The 23,595-nt window shown below is 48.2% G+C and overlaps 1 protein-coding gene across 1 annotated transcript; it reads left to right on the top strand.

Annotated features, from left to right (window-relative positions):
- The first annotated feature begins 1,566 nt into the window (after positions 1–1,566).
- On the top strand, positions 1,567–22,844 carry LOC120712257 (aminopeptidase M1-B). The gene is made up of 19 exons (XM_039998015.1): positions 1,567–1,854; positions 1,969–2,114; positions 10,157–10,259; positions 10,457–10,643; positions 10,739–10,832; positions 10,955–11,108; positions 11,199–11,303; positions 11,401–11,517; positions 12,574–12,687; positions 18,258–18,440; positions 20,017–20,305; positions 20,389–20,510; positions 20,601–20,698; positions 20,884–21,061; positions 21,136–21,250; positions 21,349–21,416; positions 21,806–21,883; positions 22,237–22,314; positions 22,412–22,844. Exons 1-19 carry the CDS (start codon positions 1,645–1,647, stop codon positions 22,595–22,597), a joined length of 2,625 nt encoding a protein of 874 aa, XP_039853949.1. The 5' UTR covers positions 1,567–1,644; the 3' UTR covers positions 22,598–22,844.
- The last annotated feature ends 751 nt before the right edge of the window (positions 22,845–23,595 follow it).

Consider the following 23,595-nt stretch of genomic DNA (forward strand, 5'->3'; position numbering starts at 1 on the left):
AGACTGAATATTTGCATTGTGCCATTACATCAGTCACTTTAGTATGGAAATTAGGTTTTTTTAAATGCATGCCATGTACAAGAGGATACATACAGTTTAGAAAGGCCACATCTCTATTCCTTCAGCTGTTAGCAACAATAATATTAGCTTTGTCAACACCATTGAATCCCCATGGTACAAATTTGAACCTTATTAAGTAGGATTCTGTTACCGGCTGACAAGTTGTTTATCTCCCCAAGACCAGTGAAGGGCATGATCACCTGGACCTGTCTCTAATGTATCCTTTTGTTTCCAGGTACAGTGGTTATAAATATTCAAGTATACCTTCCTTGCCTTAGTGAAAATCTGCAAACCTAACTATTTTTTTTTTGCTCCACCAACTACAGCAGTTCGGTTAAATGGAACTGAACTAAGCATTCCATCTGAGAATTCCTGGATTGGTTTATGGAAAAGTTTGACCTCAAGAAAACAGTGTATGTCTGATGTTCGATATTGTAGCATTTTCTTTGCCTTCTATGACTATTGCATAATGTAACAATAAACATGGCCAGCCAGAATGATCAACCAGTGCTAAAACTGTTGAACTATTGTTCTGTTTGCTTCCATTTCATTATGTATGGGTGCAGTATTATTTACAATCTCGCTCATTTGCTTCATAGGCTGATTAATTATACTTTTAAAACGCGTACTAATAATCATGACCGACTCAAAGCCTTGCTACTCTATTTAAATTTTTTGACTCGACTACTCCATGATCCAGTACAACAGGTAATACAAGTATATAACATGTTTGCAAACAGAGGCGGAGCCAGCAAAAAATTTTAGGTGGGGCAGGCCGGCAGTGGGTCGTCGGCGGGGCGCGGCAGACGGGCACGGCAGGCGGGTTCCCGGCGGCCGGCGGGGCGCGGCAGACGGGCACGGCAGGCGGTTCCTGGCGGCTAGCTGGGGCAGCTGCCCCACCGTGCGGTATGGGTGGCTCCGCCACTGTTTGCAAACCTCCTAATAGCCAAAATGAAACATCCCCTGCATGAGTGCGCGCTGTGATGGAGACGAGGGCGAATGCTATTCCCTTATTTGTTTCAACTTTTCGCTGATTTTGAAGTCTCAATTTTGAAAAATCCAAAAGTCATATGACTCATAGAATCCAGAATCGAGAATCCATAATTACCAGGATTCTGGAAGCTATCTAATTTTTGGGAATTTTGCAAAATCGAGCTTTCAAAATCGGCTAGAAACTCAAATAGACAGGACCTACATTTGATCAATTGATTGATCGGAGTCGATTTTGACAAACCACCGGGCGTAGGCAATAATAAATCCAGAGCATTCCTTGCTCAAAAACCTTGATCGCGCGCTCCATGAATTTGAAATTGTATTAAAATCTTCATACTGAAAGATCCAAAATGGCGCGTGAGTAGCCAACGGGCCCAGCTGTCGGCGGCCGTATGCCTGGGCCCTAGTCAAGCCCAGCACGGCCCGCAGAAAATTCTAAGCCTGGCCCGGAAGCAACCCAACTCGCCGCGTTTGCTCGACAAAACTGACACCGTGGTCCCCGCACCCCACCACACCACTGCTCCGCTCTTCCCTTGTTCGCCCCGCCGCCGCCGACAAAACCCCCCCGACGAACCCTCGCCGCCGCCGGGAATGGCGGACTCGCCGGCGCAGTTCCGCGGCCAGGCGCGCCTCCCGCGCTTCGCCGCCCCGCTCCGCTACGACCTCCGCCTACGCCCCGACCTCGCCGCCTGCACCTTCTCCGGCGCCGCGGCCGTCGCCGTCGCGGTGTCAGCGCCCACCCGCTTCCTCGTCCTCAACGCCGCCGAGCTCGACGTCGGCCGCGCCTCCATCCGATTCCAGGCAAGTACAGGCCCGAGCGAGCTCCGGGTTCCCATCTCGTCAGCTTATGCGCTAGGCCGATCGATCGGGTCTCGTCTTGCTGCGATAATTTGGGGACGGTTTGGGCTGTTGCAGGACCTGGCGCCGACAGATGTGACGCAGTTCGAGGAGGATGAGATCCTGGTCATCGGATTCGACCGGGAGCTGCCCATCGGCGAGGGCGTGCTCGCCATGGACTTCACCGGGACTCTCAACGATCAGATGAGGGGATTCTACAGGAGGTACGCTGCTTTTTACTAGTTCGTTATGCATGCGAGGTCGAGATGGACCCCAATTGTTGGTAGTCGGCTATGTAGGTTTTTAGTTTTAGCTGCGAAAAAAACTCGTGTCTGGGCCAATCAATACAGGTTTTTCACCAGCACGCCAATTGTGTACAGAGAAAATGCATTTGGACTGGACGGGTTCTTGTTGCTACACGTATTGTGTGGATGGTAGTTACAGAGCCTTGGGAGACCTGTATCTTGGAATCTGTAGGATCACCATCATGATGTGGCAGTTCAATCATGATTCTACTGACTACGGACTACCACCTGTTATTTGTTTACCTGAAAATGGTCTTTATTACCCACAAAATGGTCACCAGGATTTAGCCAGGATGCTGATCATGATAACCCTGCCCATTACGTATTTACGTCACCTGCACCATCTGGTAGTCACCAGCTCTCTAGGACCTATGCTCCGCCTAGATTGCTGGCTGGGGTACGCAGCCAGGGATACTTGTTTCCCTCCTCTCTGGTTACATTCCACTGTCAATAATTGCTGCAAGTATTGTTGACCCGGATCCACAGTCTACTGGATCTCCAGCACTTCTTTCCAGCGTATATCTACTGTCATGCTCGCTAAATGTGGGTCACCTCCTCTTTGCACTCCTCGGACAGGGGGTAAGATGGGGCAGATTGCTGCCTAATCCCAGCTTTTCCTGTAAACAAGATGCTCTGATCAATGCCAAGGGCAAATCACCCTCTAATCATCATGCTTCTCCCACTAAGAAGAGTCTCTGATCTACACATCTGGGCAAAATTGGCTATCCTGAGTTCTTGCTTGATTTAATTCTAACATGGACTACGCCACCTTTATGTAAGTGGTGTTATCTTGCTAACTTGGACACTAGGAAATAAATGGTATATGACTCTCTGACCTTACCTAATACTAACCGACTACATAACTTTCCTAAATTAATTTGTCTCTTTCCATAGCATGGCTGACTGAGTGATTACGATGCTGATATATGGAGAAATCGGCGTTGTTGACATGCGAAAGAAACAGCTTCATAGTTTTGACACTCCAAACGTTAGCTTTGATAAAATGACTCAAAATATGTGGTTGCTTGATTTTCTAACATCCTAACCTGTTTTCATTCCTTTTCTTTTCTTATTCCTGTTTAGACCATCCAAAATGACCATCCTACCCTAAACCCATACGTGACAGACTCCCTTCATAGGTTAGTAAATGATGTGTTGAGATGTCAATTTCAATAATTGTGCTCACCTTCTTGTCATCGCTCCCGGACTGTTATGGAAAATTACATCTGTAGCTATAGTGGACCTTTGTGGTGTGGAAGGTTCAGTTGGGCGTGTTTTGGTAACGTTCTCTCTTGGCTTCCGCAGAAGTCTGTAAAATGTAAAAATACCCACGCATTAGTATGTGACAAACCAAACTTGACATAATAAACATGGTTTTTAAGGCGGTAAGGCGAGGTGCGGCGACCCAACCCCTTCCAGACGCCTAGGTGAATAAGGCGCGCGGCGAGGCGATGCCATCTATGTTTTTAAAGCGGTAAGGCGAGGTGAGGCGATCCACCACCGCCTTATTGCCTAGGCGACGCCTAGGCGGGCTAAGGCGAGACCTTAAGCAAGGCGAGCCGCCACCGCCTTGTCGCCTAGGCGATGCCTAGGTGACGCCTTGAAAACAGAGGATGCCATACACGTACCCTCATCAAGCATTGAGGCAGCACAAACATGCACAAATACATACCTTTTTGCTTCCAGTTGTGGGGCACATATACCACTGATCCTCCCTCCAGCAGCCCCAAATAAACAAAAGGCAATGCACAAAAGCCAAGCAAAAGGCAGCTAGGCAGCAGCAGCAGCACAAGGCCACACGCACATGCATCAGGCACAAATGAACACACCACAAAAGCCAAGAAAAAAAGAACAACCCCTACAGCAGAGCAGAGCACCAGCTCCAGCAGAGCAGATGCACTAGCCGCTCCAAGAAGGGGTGCCGGCAGGGACGCAGAGGTGGGCACCCCTTCTAGATCTCTTCCTTACCCGTGATGCAGAGCAGAGCACCTGTGTCCCCGTGGTGCTTCTCCAAGAAGGGGTGCCGACAGGGAGGCAGAGGTGGGCACATCCGAGGAGAACCAGGAGCTCAGTCCGCCCAGATTAGTTGGAGGAGAGGAAGAAGATGCGGAATTGCAGATCGATTGGAGGAAAAGGGGCAAGAACCATGGGATTGGAGAGTGGGCACGGCTAGATTGTTGGAGCAGAGCGCCGCCGCCGAGGATTCTAGGTGCCGGAGGCTTGCATCCTCTCTCTTTCCCCTTCCCCCTCTGTTTCTGAATCGCGCCCTCGGCAGAGACGCTGCGGCGGGAACTTGAGGCGTGTAGAGCCCCCGCGCGCGCAATTGCTCCCTTCCCGCGCGCGCCTCTCCTGCGCGCCCCCTCGTTTTTTTCCCGCGCGTCTCGGCAAATCGCCGCGCGGCGCTCGCCTTGTCCGCCTAGGCGACGACTCCAGACGCCATATGCCTTGGGGGCTTGGCGCTCGGGACGCCCAGGTTTGATTTCCGCTTGGACGACTAGGCGACGCCTAGGCGACGACCTAAAAACCATGATAATAAAAATGAATATAAAACTAATAAAAATGAATAGAAAACTTGTCTTTTCTTAGTTCCATTTAGGCAGCCTGGACGCAAGAACAATGCTATGCTGGGAGGAAGGGAGATAGGGCAAGAGCATAACTATCATTTCACATGCCAAATTGATGAAAAAGAACGACAAATATATTAGAAAGGTACAAATGTCACGAGAGTCAAGCGACCTTACGTTTGTAGAGTCATTTTATGGAAGCCAACGTTTAGAGTGTCAAAACTGCGAAGCCGTTTCTTTTGCATGTCAACAGTGCAAATTTCTCTGATATATGTAATAAGTTATTTATGTGTGTTAATCGTGCCACCAAGATTTATGATTCTTACGTTAGTAGAGAGAACACAATTATCTACAGAACCTTTATCCATGGCTTATTTTAACCTCTAAGAAGCATTTATATAAAAAAAACTTGATCAGCGGGAAAGATGTCCCCCCTGACATAGCTCTTAAAGAGGGGCTCACTGACACTAGAGTGGCCTGGAGCAGCTAGAAAGCATGCTGGAGTGGTCTGGGGCAGCCAGGACAGGAAGCACGCTGAAACTGCCTTCACTGTCATCATTTTACTCAGTGAGGTGAACATGCAACATGTAGCAACCTGGGTTCGAACCGGGGCTGGTGGCACTTCCCCTGGTTGCTCGACCACTTTGCTGTTAACTAGTAAGTTGGCCCGTGCTAACGCTACGGGTTAAAAAAATAAACATATTTAAGTGCAGCATCACATAATTCTACTCAGAAAGAATGCATACAGAGCTATGATAAGACCAGGAACCCGAGCAAATAGCTTGAATCTATTCTCTTGCAAATCCATCTATACAATTCCACAAATTGAATGTGTTTTAATTTCGATGTCAATGGGATATGTTGATAAATTAACTGGAACTAACATCACATGCATGGAAGAAATATGCAGAAACAAAAAAATAGAATTTATAAGCAAGTGCGCTCGTGGTAACGCCACGAGTAAGCAAAGAAATGCAGCAATGACTAATTATCTTTGCCCCTCTTAACTTTTGAGTATATTGCGTCTGCTCAAAAGTTTTAAAAAAAAGTTAAGACAGGACTTTATAAGCAAGTTAAACTGACAATATAAATAGGGGAAAACATAATTAACTTGACATAGATTATGACTAATTGTCAGATTTAATGCTTTGGATGAGCTCTTGCCAGTTGTCTGCATCTAGTTTTCTCATAAGATGGGGAAACATAAAAAGAATAGACCATTTGCCAACAAATGTGTGTTTACCTCTGGCTACTTATATATGGAATGTGAATCCTGAGTCACCACCCTTTCCAAATAGTTCTACATAATCTCAAGAGTTTGTGACCAAAAGATGGCAGTCCAAATATACTCAGTTAGCATTCAGGTACACAGAATTAGGACTGGGTTCCTAGCGTGGAGGCAAGATAGGCAGTCCAAGTATAAGGTACCATAATGAAATAAACTCAGTTAGCATTCAGGTACACAGAAAATAACCAACCATGATTGCTGCATCTGGGTTCTTGCATTTTGCACAAGTGGAGATCAAGAAGCTATCTGAAAACAACTATAAGAAAATGGCAGGCACACAAATTAATATCTTAGAAGCTACAAATAACCTGAAGCTTGAAGGGCTAAGAACTGAATAGGATTACTTTAGATTCTAACTGAAAATACTTGTAAACAATATCAGGGGTAAACAAAATCTAGGAGGCTGTCCAAACAGGCATGGAGATCCCTAACAGCTTAGATCAATTAGCAAAGAATTACCGATCCCTAACAGCTTAGATCAAATCCTAACAATATAGTTATTTGGAACCCATCCATTAGCAAAGACAGCTTCCTAACAGTATTATGGCAGCTAGTTTCACATTCACAATTATGCACCTCACAAAATCAAATAGAAAAAGGTCAAACAGCAAGATCTACTCACTTCTCGGCAAGCTTTGATCGAAAAAGGTCAAGCAGCTTAGCAAAGACAATAAATAGCAAGAACAGAAGGGGGAACAAATACCTAGCATCGATCAATCAGGAGAGCTTTCTTCTACAAGTGTGCATTGTGTTCCTCTTCCAGCTAGCATCCTTATCTTTTACCTGGTTAACCTGCAAAATTACGGCACTCAAAATCCTAGTTCATAAGTTAAAAGCCAAGAGATGTTTCTGAGATTTTGTACAGGAAGATCCATTAGCCATATATATGTATGAGACATAGCTGAGAACCTCTGGTGTACTTTGCTTTTCAAACTGTTCAAGCATGCATTAGAAAATTCAAATATAAACTACAAAACAATAATGTTTTAGGAAAAGGTAGTAGTACCTAAGAAAACCAAATATAAACATCAGAGAGAAAGTGTCAGTGAGCAAATCACCAGAATAACACTCAGGCGTTACTGAAATCGTTCCTTTAGGGGGTTGATTAATAGCAGCGAATTAAATTTTTAATCTAATTGTAAGTTAGCTCCACTGCACATGAGAGATCCTCTAATCTAATTTTTTATGAGACCTGTTTATTTCTGAACACAAAAGTGGATTCTCTATGGCTTCCTACAATCCTCACAGTTAACAGTTGCTCCTGATTGCGTTACTGAAAAATTCAAGCCATTTTCCAGTCACCAAAGTATACAGGCTAATATTTTCAAAGACAAATAAAATTTTCAATGAAAAGATAAATGCAGGAGTAAGGATACAGACTAAAATAAAATTTGTAACCAGAAAAGATAAATGCAGGAGTAAGGATACAGACATTTTTTTCAATGATCATTTGTGATGCATCTAAAATGTCTGAGATGCTTCCAATCCCTCCACCAATAGAGACTCCCTGATACAGCTTCCAGAATCCTGTGCATTTAAAAACTTGGTCAAGTTTTAGAGTCATGTTATATCGTTGATCTTGTCCTTCTACTCAATGGAGTTAACATAGTCCAAGTGCCCATGCGTGGCTTGGATAAATACATGCAATAGCATTTGCAAAAGCCTAATTAAATAACAACGTAAGCTAGTGTCATTCTCCAGATCACTCTATTTATTGTGTTGACTATAGTGTATTGAACTATTGATAGGAATTGAGCCTGCAATAGCAAAAGTCCCCCTTTGGAATATTCTAATAACGATTCTGCAATATACATGTCATGATTCTAGAAGCCATTCAGAAGTAAGAATTTGATATGATTAACATCGAAGGGGAAACAATTCCCAAGAGCCAGGATACCTTGGCAAAGCAAGCTCCACTGCTCCAGCTGTCCAGCAATGATTTATGGAGACGCATGAGCCCAGTGGTACTGGGAGTACCACACAATGTTAACATGCTAACACGCCAGCCTTGTTCACATGGAAGGAGAAAAACATACAAGCAACAAACAACAAGAACTACATAGTCGAAGAAAATGAACCAACAATGGTCTTGCAGAAATTTATTTATGGTGGCTAGGTTTATTGCTGAAACTGAAAAAATGCATAAGCATGCCCCATTTTTTTGGTCACTACTTTTAATATGATAATGGCATTCTGGAAGTAAAGCACCAAGCATGACAGATGCAAAGAACATTTATGGTGGCTAGGTTTATTGTTTTGACCGTCGGCCTACCTTTTCCACTCTTGAATCTTTGTACTCCACGATAAATGGATTCCTGACTGTCGCAATAAGCTGTATCTGCAAGAACATTTCCACAAAACTCATATCAGATCAGTTCATGGCTTGCCAAAATGAACATGACATCATCATGATGAAGGCATGAACAAAGTAATTTATCCAGCAACAAATAATTATTCTGTACCAAGACGACATACCATTCCTTGAAATCCTACCTATGAACCAAATGATCAAAAGGTAGCATGGATTAAGTAGAAGAATCTAACCTCCTGATGAGCAGACCTGCGAGTTCGGCCCGTTTGTCTTGCAAGATAGACTTTGCACGGTAAAATACTGAACAAAAACAGCTTAGCCCATATACGAAAAAAAGAGCAAGCCAGGCTCACTTCTTCTCCACCTTGTGCCCCAGCAACAGTGCAGAACCAAATGCTCCTTTTCCTATCTGCTCCAATACCTCACACTGATTCATCCATACGGATTGCAATAGGAATATTAATCTAAGAAAAAACAAATCAAAGTTAGGTTCTCCAGTGCATACCACTACGAAGATTGGAGAGGCAGTGGAGATGAAGATGGAGGTTCCCGTGCAAGAATTGATGGTGACTTGGTGAGATGGCCGGGCACAAAGGGGAAGGCCGGTGGCGGCGCACGGCGCATCGACGGCGGAGGCCAAAGGTTGATGAGCGGCTGCTAAGGGCCTGCACGACACGGAGGGCCGGGGATGCCTCCATCTTCCCGAGGCGGCCTGCCGCGTGGCCGACCAACGCCATACAGGAGGCCGCACCAGCGCTGCCGGAAAGGGGAGGGCGGCTCCATGTCGCCCAGACGGAGGAACGCTGCGTCGGGGCACATTCGGCCAAGGGAGGCGTAGATCTGACGAGGGAGAGGGTGGATCCGGACCCCGGCGGCCTCTGGCGACCCAAAATGGAGGTGGAGAAGACGACCTAGGTTTCGGGGCTGAGCGAGAGAGCGGTGAAGGCCTGAGCCCGCGGTGGCAGGCGGCGCGAGCGAGCGGTGCTGGTTGGAGCGCGCGGGGACAGGCGGCGCGGGCGAGGGCGGATGAGGGCGGCGGCAGTAGGACCCCACGCCCCTCGCGGCCACGGCGGATGATGGCGGCGGCGGCCGGAGTCCGCGGCGCGGATGACGGCTGGTGCGCCCGGGGGCCGCACCCGACGCGATTGATGGCGGTGGCGGCCGCTGCTCTGCTCCCGGCTCGATTTACGGCGGCGCCGCGGCGGGTCGCGGGGCACTCCTACTGCAACGGCGCCGGGGCAGGGCGGGTTTCCCGGTTCGCGGGAGGCACGAGGGAGGTCGCAGTCGATTTTCAGGTGAAGAAGAACGCCGTTTTTTTTTAGGAAAAAGGAGAGTGAAAAAGGAGAGTGGGAGTCTGGGAGAGGCCGCCGGGTTTCGAACGCGCGCCGCGGGCTGCGCGGGAGAGGGGAAGCGTTGCGGGGAGGAGGGCCGAAGCTTCAACGCAACGCAACGCAACGCAATGCGTTGAAGCGCATGATCCTTAAAACGTGGGCCGTTGGATCGTGGTTGAATCCGGTTAGTAGTATTCTGAGCCGTTGATTTTTACAGAGTTGAGATTGTGGGTACAAAATGTTGGGTGCACACCTTGGTGAGTCCCTCAGCGGGGGGAGATTTTTTGTGTGGCCGTAGATTTATTTGATCGTTCCTTTAGGGGGTTGATGCGTTCACTAGACTACGCTGTATAATTATTGATATATCCGGTGCTCGGAGAATACTGTAATGCCAAATGCACATGATCTTACTATTTTTCTTTATAAATTGGCCCCTCCTTTTATTTCTTTCTGGTTGCATTTTTTAGCAAATATGTGTGCAATGGGGAGTCAAGAAACATGGCAGTTACACAGTTTGAAGCTGCTGATGCGCGGCGGTGCTTTCCATGTTGGGATGAGCCTGCATTTAAGGTGATTAACATGCTATTTATATTTCATGAAAAAATGTTTTTGATATATTCCCAAATGTGACAATAAACAAGTGAGTTCAGTTGAGCCTTCATACAGGTCAAAACACCCTCCAATGCTACTTCTTTTTAGAGTTTTTAATATATATGATTTGCTATGTAAAATTAATTAGTAATTGTTTTTGCATATGTGTTTTTCAGGCTAAGTTCAAGCTAACACTAGAAGTTCCATCTGACCTGGTAGCATTGTCCAACATGCCAGTGGCTAAGGAGACAGTCAGTGGACCTATAAAGACTGTTTTTTATGAGGAATCTCCACTTATGTCAACTTATCTTGTGGCTATAGTTGTTGGCTTATTTGATTACATAGAGAGCTCAACATCAGAGGGTAGAAGATTAGTTTTCATTATCCTTTTTTTTTTTGAAAATTTCTTTCAAATTGCTGTCTTAATGTTGTTCTTTCCCTACTTGCTATTTATTTAGGGACCAAAGTTCGCGTGTATACTCAAGTTGGCAAGACTAATCAAGGAAAGTTTGCCCTAGATGTTGGTGTGAAGTCACTGGATCTATATAAAGAGTAAGCTTCAAATTTATATTTCTAAGTTTTGCAACCAAATAGGCAGAAGGATTTTTCTGTAATTCTAATTGTAAATGGATGGGTACTGGGATCAGAATCACTAATGGAAATTTTCTTCCTAGTTATTTTGCCACTCCTTATCCGCTACCTAAGTTGGATATGATTGCTATTCCGGATTTTGCTGCTGGGGCCATGGAGAACTATGGGCTAGTCACTTACCGTGAAACAGCTTTGCTGTATGATGAGCTACTATCATCAGCATCCAACAAACAACAGGTTGGGGATACATTTGGATCAAATTCATTTATTTTATTGGCTGTTGCACATAGTATCTTTTTTTTGTGCCCTTAATATTTTCTTTGTTAGGTAGCAATAACTGTTGCACATGAGTTGGCTCACCAATGGTTCGGCAATCTTGTGACCATGGAATGGTGGACTCACTTGTGGCTAAATGAGGGTTTTGCTTCCTGGGTAATAAATTCTGCACCATTCTTGAGCAATTATAATATTACATCCCACTACTTTGTGACCTTAAATTCCTTATTAGTATTGTGGTATGTTTCAACAGGTAAGCTATTTAGCAGTAGATTCCTTGTTTCCTGAGTGGAATAACTGGACGCAATTCCTTGATGAGACGACCTCTGGCCTTAGACTGGATGCACTTGCGGAGTCTCATCCTATCGAGGTATTCTTCTTTATAGGCCCATTTCCAGTTGACGAAAATGATATCTTTCTATATACTATTATTTTGTATAAGAATATTTTGCTAGTTCTACAACATTTGCTTCATGATATTTGTGCTGGAGATATGGAAATACAGACAAGATACATTTAATGTTACATAGTAGATTGATCAGAAGCACTTATGATGACATCCAGCGAGAATCATTACTGCCCTTTGATAATTTTAAGATTCAATAAAGTTCTGGCATTTAGAATATTTTTTGTTTGACCAATCCATTTTAAACCAAGTTTAAAAAAAACGTTATCAAACATCTTTTAATCGATATTAAACGCTAAACGGAGGCCTAACGTCTACATTTTAACCTACGTTTAATCTATGTTTAACCTTCCTAGGCGCTAGTCAATAGGCTAGCGCCTGCCTAGTGCCTAGCATTTTCTTGAACATTGTTTTAAACGCACTATACACGTGTAACTTGGGCTCTATAGCATATGTAGAACTAATCAACTAAAGTTGGCCCAACAGACATGACTCCTGTGCACTGCCTAATAGCAATGGAATAGTTTGTCCGGATCTAGGTAACATCTGAGACTAAACCCCACATATTTTCTTACTTTTCTCATCTGTCCACTACTGCCGTCTTCTTTAGTGATGCTGTTGCCATCTCTGGTAGTACCACCACAATACTCTGTGCAGTGTTTTAAAGGTGGCAAGGCGACCCAAGGTGAGATGGGTCCGCCTGGACGCCTAGGCGAGGCCTTTAAAACACTGATACTGTGCTATCTTCTTCCCAAATGACCTTCTGTCCCATTTACCATTTTGGATTTGTTTCTGCCTGCTGGATTTGGTGCCCCCCAGTCCTGGAAGAGCGGCCACCTCCGACGCGAGATGCGTATTAATTGTTATTTTGGAGGAATTGATCAATGTTCCTATATAATATATATTGTCGATCATTCCTTATTGTTTCTGACTTCACAGCATTAACATTCCTTATTGTCATTTGTCTGAGTTGTTGGTGACTTGTATTTACTTAAATCAATTGTTTTCTTGTTTGTTCAGGTTGAAATAAACCATGCCAGCGAAATTGATGCAATTTTTGATTCCATAAGCTATGACAAGGGAGCTTCTGTTATTCGTATGCTGCAGAGTTACCTTGGTGCAGAGCGTTTTCAGGTTTGCTTTCTTTCTTTCTTTCTCCAATGAGTTGTATCCTAGTCTTGTATCTTTGCTAGTTCCAACATCAGATCTTATTCTTTGGTATATATTTCCTTTTATTTATTAACCTGTTAGCTACAGGGCTACTTATCACCATCTATTCTGTGTTGTGCATCGTAAGTAATGGTATCCTAGCAAATCTGAAAACCAAATTTCTAAAGAGAATCATAATTATTTACTCTGATGCTAATAGCGAACATGTTAAAATTCTTCCTGGTGTACCTGCTGGCCAATAGCTGTGCTAGTTCAATCCTATTCTTGTATCTTTGCTAGTTTCTGTTGGAGTAATTTGAGCCCATGTATAGAGGCCCATCTAGAGGCCCATGTATAGGATCCATATATACCCACCCTTCTAGGGTTTGGAGGAATACAAGCATTATTCTCTCCTACTCTCTCTTTCATGGTATCAGATAGCCTTCTCTTCCTCCTCTAGCTTCCACCGGCGCCGCCGCCGCCGCCATGGCCGGCTGCCGGCCGCCGGAGCCTCCTCCCCTCTCCTCCTTCCCTTCTCTTCCCTCTGCTCCTGCCGCCGCCGCTACCCCTGCCTCTGGCGCGGCCCTCATCTGGCCGGGATCTGGCGCGGGGAGCTCCTCTGTTCCCTGGCCTCTGCTTCCGCCCGTCCAGCCCCCTGCCGCCGCAGCCCCTGCTGGCACGCGCGGGGTGGGCGCCGTCTCCCGTCCTGGGCATCGCCCCCTCCTCTCCCAGGCTTGCCCCCTCCTCTCCTGCGCCAAGCGCCGCTGCAGCAGGGGCCGTGGCCCGATCCACCGCCGCCCTGGCCGCCGCGGACGCCGCAGCAGGGGCCGCGGACACCACCCTGGGCGCGGGATCCGCCGCCGGGAGGGCCCTGGCCGCCGCCCGACCTGGCCCCTGGGCGGGAACTACCGCCGCCGCCCTTGCCGCTGTCCATGGCGGTGCAGGGGCTGGCGCAGCAGCTGTCCAGGGCGGGCAGGGCGCGGGCGCTGATGCCGAAGCCCCTGATGCCCATCCCGTGCGAGACGCACCGCGCGCGTGGCACCATCCCGTCGTTGCTGCCCCTGCGGGCGCCATGGCCCCGTCTGCTCCGGCCGCGGGCATGTGGCCTTGCCCGACCCGATCTGCCGCCAACGCAGGGCCTCCTTCCCCGTGGGCCTCCTCCCCTTGGGCTCCCGCTGCCGCACCCTGGGCCACCGCCGCCGCCCCTGCTCACGGCGTGGCGTGGCCCCAGGGCGCGTGTGCCTCCGCTGGCCACGCGCTGCCCCCTGGCGCTGGATCCACGGCCTCTGCTGCCGCTCCTCTGTTCCAGGGCGCGGTGGCCGCACCTCCTCTGCTCCAGGGCACGCCTCTATTCCAGGCCGCCGCCCAGGCGCCGCCTCCGCTCCAGGGCGCGGGCCGCGCCGCGCAGGCTCCCGCCGTCGCGCCCGCAGACCTGGCCGCCGCTGCCGCCTTTGTAGCCGCCGTCGCGCACGCCACGCAGGCCGCCGCCTCCTTCGCTGCAGCGCACGCCGCATCGGCCGTCGCGCCTGTCGCGCGCGACGCGCAAGCCAAGGCCGTCGCGTCCGCCGTGAAAGGGGGGGGCCTCGTCTTCAGCCCCAGCCGGCGGCCATGCTCACCGCTGCTGCTCCCCTGTTCGCGCCGTTCTGGACCCCGCCCGCTGCACCCAGCCAGCAGCCGACCTGGCCTGGGGGTGGGACCAGGCCGCACTGGCGCCGTCCTTCAGCGCCACGGGGCGGACGCAGCCGATCAGCACCGAGTGGATCGCCGACTCGGGTGCCTCCTTCCACACCACCCCATATGCCGGTATCCTTTCTTCTGTCCGACCCCCACACCCCTCTTGTCCTTCTTCCATCATGGTTGGTGACGGTTCTTGCCTTCCTGTCACCGCCGTGGGTTCTGCTCTTGGCTCTTTTCGTATTCCCAATGTCCTAGTTGCTCATCAGATGATTCATAACCTTCTTTCCATTCGTCAGTTTACAGCTGACAATTCTTGTTCCATCGAGTTTGATTCTTCCGGCCTCACAGTAAAGGATTCGGCCTCCTGGCGTCCGCTACCCCAGTGTGACAGCACGGGACCCCTTTACACCCTTCGCCTTCCTTCTTCCGCTGCACCACTCTCGTCTTCTTCTTCGCCCTGGTCGTCTTGGTCTGCCGCTTTTGCCGCGACGCCGTCTTCCACCACCTGGCACCATCGTCTGGGTCACCCTGGCCGCGACGTTCTCGCTCAGCTCAGTCGTAGTACCGATGTCCCTGGTACTAGGGCTCTTGCTGAGCCCCTCTACCATGCATGCCAGCTCGGTCGTCATGTTCGGCTCCCTTTTTCTTCTTCGCATGCGACGCATGCATTTGACCTTATTCACTGTGACCTGTGGACCTCTCCTGTACTTAGCCTTTCTGGTTATAAGTACTATCTGGTGGTGGTCGACGACTTCTCGCACTACTCTTGGACGTTCCTTTGCGCGCTAAGTCTGAGACCTTCCCCACCCTCCTCCACTTCTTTGCCTGGGTGTCCACTCAGTTCGGCCTCACCGTTAAGGCCGTCCAGTGTGACAACGGGCGGGAGTTCGACAACTCCACCTCCCGTTCTTTCTTCCTCTCTCGGGGTGTTCAGCTGCGTATGTCTTGTCCGTATACCTCTCCTCAGAACGGCAAGGCTGAGCGGATGATTCGCACGACGAACGACGTCGTGCGCACCCTTCTGATCCAGGCTTTTGCCCCCGCGCTTCTGGGCTGAGAGCCTCAACACCGCCACCTACCTGCTCAACCGCCTTCCGTCCACAGCTTCTCCTGCTCCCACTCCACACCACGCTCTCTTCGGTACCCCTCCTCGCTACGACCACTTTCGGGTCTTCGGGTGCGCGTGTTACCCTAACACCTCCGCCACCGCTTCTCACAAACTGGCGCCCCGCTCGACTCGTTGTGTGTTCCTCGAGTACTCCCCTGATCACAAAGGGTACCGATGCTTTGACCTAACCTCTCGCCGCGTTCTGATCTCCCGACACATTATCTTTGACGAGTCGGATTTTCCCTACTCTACCTCCTCTACACCATCTCCTGACCCCGAGCTGGAGTCTCTGTTTCCGACTGACCCGGTGGTTCAGCCACCGTTGCCTGTCTGTCCTTTTCCTGTAGGTTTTCCCGGCATGCCGGCACCGTTTCCGGTGATCCCTGCTGCGCCGAGCGCGGCCCCGGTGCCCGCGATCGCGCCACGCGCGGTCCCCGGACATCGGTCGTGCCGCGCGCAGGACCGGTGTCTCCCGCAGCGCCACGCGCGGCCCCGGCGCCTTCACCTGCACCTGCGCGGTACGCTCAGCCGGTGCAGGTGTACCGGCGTCGCTTGGCGCCGAACCCGACACCGCAGCGGTACGCTGAGCCGGTGCAGGTATACCGTCGTCATTCGGCGCCGACACTGGCGCCGCCTCCTGCTCCGGAGGCTCCTGCGACGCCGACGCCGGAGCCGCCGCCTCCTCCGGCTCACTCTCGAGCCGAGCCGCAGGTGTACTACCCGCCAGTCATCCATCGGGATCCTCGGCATATCCATCCCATGGTGACTCGGCGGATGACGTCTCAGGCCGCGACTCTCTCCGTCACCGAGGGAGAGCCACGGGTCTCTCCGGTACCCTCCTCTATCCGCGACGCCTTGGCGGATCCTCACGTGGGACCTCGTGCTGCGTCCGTCTGGTTGCAATGTGGTGACTGGCAAGTGGATCTGGACGCATAAGCGTCGGGCTGATGGCACACTGTAGCGCTACAAGGCTCGCTGGGTTCTTCGGGGGTTCACTCAGCGGCCTGGTGTGGACTATGATGAGACCTTCAGCCCGGTCGTGAAGCCCGCTACGGTGCGCACAGTCCTCTCACTTGCGATCTCGCGCTCTTGGCCTGTGCACCAGCTGGACGTGAAGAATGCGTTTCTTCATGGCACCTTGTCAGAGACTGTCTACTGCTCTCAGCCTGCGGGATTTATGGACTCGAGTCGTCCGGATATGGTCTGTCGGCTCAACAAGTCTCTCTATGGACTGAAGCAGGCTCCTCGGGCTTGGTAATCTCGGTTCGCCACGTTCTTGATGACACTGGGGTTCACCGAGGCCAAGTCTGACACGTCTCTCTTCATCTACCGCCGTGGGGATGAGACTGCCTATTTGCTGCTATATGTCAACGACATTGTGCTCACAGCTTCCAGTCAGCAGTTGCTTCAGAGTGCCATCTCCTCTCTGCAGCAGGAGTTCGCTATGAAGGATCTCGGTCAGCTCCACCACTTCTTGGGCGTCACTGTTGAGCCTCGCCCGTCTAGTCTTCTCCTTCACCAGCGGCAGTACGCCCTCGATATTCTGGAGCGGGCTGCGATGACTGATTGCAAGCCCTGCTCCACTCCAGTCGACACTCAGGCGAAGCTGTCTGCTGATCTGGGTGATCCGGTGGATGATCCTACTGCCTACCGGAGTCTGGCCGGCGCTTTGCAGAACCTCACCTTCACCAGGCCGGATCTCACCTACACTGTTCAGCAGGTCTGTCTCCATATGCATGATCCCCGGGAGTCACACCTTGCTGCGCTGAAGTGTCTCCTCCGGTACGTCCGTGGCACTGTGGGCCTCGGCCTGGTACTTCACCGCTCGTCCTCTGCTGAGCTGGTGGTCTACACCGACGCTGACTGGGCTGGCTGCCCGGACACTCGTCGCTCCACCTCCGGCTACGCCGTCTTCCTGGACGGGAACCTGGTCTCCTGGTCGTCCAAGCGGCAGCCGGTTGTCTCCCGCTCCAGTGCCGAGGCGGAGTACCAGGCTGTCGCTAACGGCGTGGCGGAGGCGTCCTGGCTACGACAGCTCTTGGCGGAGCTCCACAGTCCACTCGCCAAGAGCACGCTCGTCTACTGCGACAACGTTAGCGCCGTGTATCTCTCCACCAACCCCGTCCAGCATCAGCGGACGAAGCACGTGGAGATCGACCTACACTTCGTGCGCGACAGAGTCGCCATCGGCGATGTTCGGGTACTCCATGTCCCGACTACCTCCCAGTTTGCTGACATCTTCACCAAGGGGCTGCCCTCGTCGACCTTCTCGGAGTTTCGACCCAGCCTCAACGTTGCCGGTGGCTAGTTGTGGCTGCGGGGGGGTGTTAGCCCTTTTGTGCTCTACTTGTACTCTCATCTTGTCCAGTCTTGAACACCGCTGCGTCGGTTGTTCAGACTGCAGGGGGGTGTTAGCTTTCTTGTTGTCCGGTCTTGAACACCGCTGCGCCGGTAGTTCAGACTGCGGGGGGTGTTGGAGTATATTGAGCCCATGTATAGAGGCCCATCTAGAGACCCATGTATAGGATCCATATATACCCACCCTTCTAGGGTTTGGAGAAATACAAGCATTATTCTCTCCTACTCTCTCTTTCAGTTTCAACATTGGATCGTCCTCTATTATATATTTCCTTCTATTTATTTATCTGTTAGCTATAAGTCTACTTGTCACTATCTATTCTGTGTTGTGCATCATTACAAATCTTTGTTTCTAATTTTATTCTGCTGGCACTAGTACCTACTTTTTTTTTGCAAATGTTTACTGTTTCAGAAAGCTTTGGCTTCATATATAAAGAAGTATGCCTACTCAAATGCTAAGACTGAAGACTTGTGGGCTGTTCTTGAGGAGGAATCTGGGGAGCCCGTTAAAGATTTGATGACTACATGGACTAAGCAACAAGGATATCCTGTCATTTATGCAAAACTTAATGGACATGATTTGGAACTTGAACAGGTTTGTTGACAGATCTTTCACTTTCACATGTGTCTTCAGTAATATACATGGAGAGCTCAGTACATGTTATGGATATAGTCTCATAGTTTTATTTTTCTACTTTGTTTGTTGTGCCTTAGTTGTTGGTGTCCTTTTGTTTTTGGGACCTCTGTTTTCTTGGTAGTAAGTTTTGGGCCATCAAATAGTTTCTTACATGGTTCTTAAGGCGTCGCCTAGGCGTCGCCTAGGCGTCGCCTAGGCGTCAAGGCGCTCAGGGAGGCCAAGGCGTCGCCGACGCCCAGCCAGAAGAGAGGAAGAGTAAGGGGAAGGAGCGACCGGGATGAGGTGTCCATGGTCGCCTTACCATAACAGCAGCAAAGTGAGAGAGGGAGGGAGGGAGAAGGGGGAGGAAGAGGAGAAACAGCTTCCTGCTAGCTCTGGCGTCGATCCGACGGACAGCAGCCATCTGGAGAGCGTGAGGAAGGGAGGGAGAAGGGAGAGGAAGGGAAGGCTTCCCTGCTGGCTCTGGCGGCTGGCGCGGATCCAGCAGGCAGCGGCTCACCTGGAGAACTTGAGGGAGGGAGAAGGGAGAGGGAGAGGAGGGGGAAGCTTCCTGCTAGCTCCGGTGAGGGAGGGAGAAGGAGGGAGAGGGCGAGGGCGAGGAGGGAGAGGAGCGGAAGGCAGCCGCCGCCGCCGGCAGGGACTCGCGAGCGAAGGGTGGGCAAGTTTGAGAGTGTTCGGGAGAGGGGAGCTAGGTCAGGCCTGGTGGGAATGTGGGGTGGTGCTTGGGCTTTTAGTGGGCTGGGCCAAGTTGTCTCCTTTCTCTTATTCTTTTTCTTTTTCTCCCTTCTCCTTCCTTCTCTTTTTTCTTTTTCTCCCTACATCCTGCTGCTATAAGGCGTCGCCTTGCTCGCCTAGGCGTCCGCCTAGGCGTCGCCTCGCCATGCCGACGGGGTCGCTCGCCGTGCCTCGCCTTAACGCCTTAAGAACATTGGTTTCTTAAGGAGAGAGCATTCAAGCTACCCTGAGATGAAATTCAGAATAATATTGGCTTCAAACAACTGTATTATGATAAAAAAACTGGATCTAGCTAAGAGGAACTAGGCAGTTTTTATAATAAGAATAAATATGCACACTTGTTAGCCTTATTATCGATCTCGTGTCTTGGTGTACATCTACAGTTCAACCAAGCTAGGCTGAGTTGATAATATTTGTATGATGTAACTTGGGTGTCTTGGGTGCGTAGTGGTGTGTGTAACTTGGCTATTTTGGCCTTTTTTCCTCTTTTCAATGCAATGATATGCAGCTCTCCTGCATATTCGAGAGTATGATGTAGCTACTCTACGTGTTTGCTTCCCTTTCTCTTATTTTTCAATCGTAAGTATGTAGAGCACACCGTGAAGCCATTAAGGCACATCAGTATTTTCAGTCATTTGACCTTGCAACATTTTTGTTATCTTGGCATCTTGGCTGTGATGTAATGTCTCAGAAGGAAGCCAATCTTTATGACATCAGATAGCTAAACACATCTGCTTGTCCACCTTGATATTTACATTATACTGGAAGGCTGTTGCTAAATTATCTTTTCCCCTGACAGGCACAGTTTCTGTCTGATGGATCCTCTGGTACTGGCACGTGGATTGTTCCTATAACATTTTGCTGTGGCTCGTATGATGCACAGAAGAAGTTCTTATTGAAAGAAAAAACTGATAAGATGCATATTAAAGAATTCACTGCCTCTCAAAGTTCTGATGGGGACAAAAACATTTGGATCAAATTGAACATCGATCAAACTGGATTCTATAGAGTGAAGTATGATGATGAACTTGCAGCTGGACTTGTTAATGCAATCAAAGCCAAGAAGCTCTCATTAATGGATAAGATTGGTAAAGATAAGAAAAATTTTAGCGCGGTTATGTACTTTTTCAAAATTACTTTTTTCCGACAAGGTGACACATTATTCTTGCAGGTATTGTGGAAGATTCATATGCCCTTTCTGTTGCTCGCAAGCAAACTCTGACATCATTGCTGCGACTGCTGAATGCTTATCATGATGAGTCTGATTACACTGTACTTTCACATGTAACCTCTGTAAGTAAATCTTGCACCTCCAGTGGATGGATTATTCTTAAACCTTGTATCTCCAATCGAGTTAGATACATGTATTGTCTCTGTTTCCAGGTATGCTTAAGCATTTCGAAAATATCAGTTGACGCCACTCCTGACTTGAACAATGATATCAAACAGCTTTTGATCAACCTTCTTCTGCCAGCTGCCATGTATGCCAACAATTTCATATTTTACTTGTTCCACCATCTTTATTTAAGAGTGTCCTACTCATATTTATCCATGTGGATGTGAACAGAATACTAGCATTGTGTTAATTAGTTTCTGTTAATACAAACATTATTTCTGCTCCCTTGTTGTGACAGTACTAAAAGGCTTCATATACCTAACATTTCAGAAAATTAGGCTGGGACCCCAAGGATGGCGAGAGCCATCTTGATGTCATGCTTAGATCACTGCTCTTGATTGCCCTAGTCAGACTCGGACACAATGAAACTATAAATGAAGGAGTTCGGCGTTTCCATATCTTCTTTGAAGACCGCAAAACTTCCCTTCTTCCACCAGATACTAGAAAGGTCACAGGCTTTACTGTTTTTCCTTTACATACCTTTGCAGAATCCTCTGATGTCTCATATTTTACATTTTTCAGGCTGCATACCTTGCTGTGATGCGGACTGTTAGTACCTCAAACAGATCCGGTTATGATGCTCTCCTCAAAATCTACAGAGAAACAGCTGAACCACAGGAGAAATCACGTGTCTTAGGTTTGCATACATTTCTTTGACTTTATAGCTTGTACAGCAACATAGATTTTTATTTATGATATGGGCTATCCTGAAAATGTTCTCTCTTTGTTTTCCAGGTTCCCTGTCTTCATCACCAGATAAGGATATTGTTTTGGAGGCATTGAACTTTATGTTTACTGATGAGGTTGACCTCTAAACCATTTCTATTTACCATATCAATATCTTGTAAAATGATTCAAGGTAGCTACCGGTTGAAGTAGCTTTTTTACAAAACCAGTGGATTAATTGAACCAGACTGAAGTAATGCTTTGTTTTCCGATGCACTGCAGTATGTTATTAGCATCAGATTAATGAACCCAGTTGTAGCAACTTTTTGTCAGGCCTAACTAGGCCAGTGCCGGTTCCAGTTATTTTCTTTGACTTCCAGCTTTTTTATAGTTGGACCGTTGGTCCAGTTGTTTTTTTTAAAAAAAAGGCATGGTATGCACTACTGAATTTTATTTTGCAAATACACAGGAGAGTGGCACAACTTTATCTATATAACCCGAATCTAATCTGTTGCTTGCTTATTAGGTACGGAACCAAGATTCATACTATATCCTTGGTGGCATTAGCTTAGAAGGACGTGAAGTTGCATGGACCTGGCTGAAGGTGAGTTGTAGAACTTGTAAACCATGTTTTTATGATAATATCTGATAAGATACACACATATTTCTTGAGAAATTGGTGTGGCATATCATAGATTGTGTGATGCATGTATCAAAGTTCAGTGCTAATTCATGCATTAATGAATTAAAGAGACAGTGCCTATTAGAAATCGACTGCAATAGTGTCTGCTACAAAAATGAAAACCCATTTAGCTGAAATTGTTGCAGTTTTGTTCATCTGGCATCTGGCAACGCAATACTTGTTGCACTAGATGGCACCATAGAAGTTTTTTCCCAAAGTCTTATTATTTTTTAGCCACTATAATTGAAAACATGCCGGGATGTGCCCAATTACAGACAAACTGGGATCATGTGTTGAAGACGTGGAGATCGAGCTCGCTCATATCTGACTTCATCAACTCCATTGTTTCACCGGTATAAACTGGAGAACATTTGTCTTTGCTATTCTTCCCACTGTATCATACAGTTAGTAACGTTACCCGTTTTGTTAACATCTGCTGTGCATGGTCAGTTCACATCTGAAGAGAAAGCTGCTGAGGTGTCCGAGTTCTTTGCCTGCCGCATCAAGCCGTCGTTCCTGAGAGCGCTGAAGCAGAGCCTCGAGAGGGTGCGGATCAGCGCAAGGTGGATCGAGAGCATCAGGAGCGAGCCCAGCCTTGGTGAGGCAGTGCAGGAGCTGCTGCAGGGCGCAGCGTAAACATGCGCTCCAAACAGCTGTTCCTTAGTGTGATCATCTCATCTCACGGGTGGGAGTCAGCATGACGGCTCTCTTGGAAATGTTCTTCCGGGCGTGGTTCTGACGGTGTGTGGTCGGTTGCTTGTACACGATCTGTTGCGGGAAAATTCAAGTGATGGCGTTTGTTCCGAGGAGCAATAAAGAAAGTGAGCTTGTGCAGAACTGATTTATTTTGACATGGCAAAAGGTCACATGAGCACTTCCAACATTTCATACCACGTGACTGGCTTTCACCTCGCACTGAAAAGAAAATAACCAGTTTTAAACATGCGCATACGTGCTAAGTTGGAGACTAAACCAGATGCAGTAGTTTCATCACAAGGAACTTAATTGAGCATTTTTTCAAAGGGTGTGCAGTGCTACACGCGGCAGCTACCCATGATAGTCACTCTGCAGTACTGTGGAGCATGTTTACTCCGATTAATTGGCCCGAACAACACAAAGTGTCAGCGTGATCAGATCATCCACGAGCGCATGTACCGCACAAGATTCGTGCATATCGAACTGCATTTGCATTCACCGTGCTAGACCACTTAAGACTTTTGCTGCTTCAAGCACTGTTTGGCAGGTGCGCGCACATGTTTTCCCTGTACATTTTTTTTTTGAAGTTTCCCTGTTTATGGAGGTCTGTTTGGTTGCTTGTACGTCTCGCTACAAGAGGAGAAAAGGCAAGTGTGGGCCCATTGCCATTGGACCTCGCTCGTTATACTAGTTATACTGGCTGTGTTTGGATAGTGAAAAAGTTTGAGTTTTGATATTGTAGTATATTTTGTTGTTATTTTATAATTAATGTCTAATTATAAATTAATTAGTGTTATTAGATTCATCTCGTATGAATTAGTTAGACTATGTAATTAATTATTTTTTCAACTGTATTTAATGATCCATGCATGTGTTCGGAGATTTGATATGACTATGCAAACTTTTTTTTGAAACTAAACAGGGTCTAATGAACAAAA

Source organism: Panicum virgatum, chromosome 6K (genome assembly GCF_016808335.1).
Source record: "Panicum virgatum strain AP13 chromosome 6K, P.virgatum_v5, whole genome shotgun sequence".
NCBI lineage: Eukaryota > Viridiplantae > Streptophyta > Magnoliopsida > Poales > Poaceae > Panicum > Panicum virgatum.

Excerpts from the sequence above, each read along its gene's own strand:
- LOC120712257 (XM_039998015.1), top strand. The coding sequence starts at position 1,645 with ATGGCGGACTCGCCGGCGCAGTTCCGCGGCCAGGCGCGCCTCCCGCGC. Across the intron at positions 2,115-10,156 it reads ATGAGGGGATTCTACAGGAG|CAAATATGTGTGCAATGGGG; the intron begins GTACGCTGCTTT and ends TGCATTTTTTAG. Across the intron at positions 20,511-20,600 it reads TACTTTCACATGTAACCTCT|GTATGCTTAAGCATTTCGAA; the intron begins GTAAGTAAATCT and ends CTCTGTTTCCAG.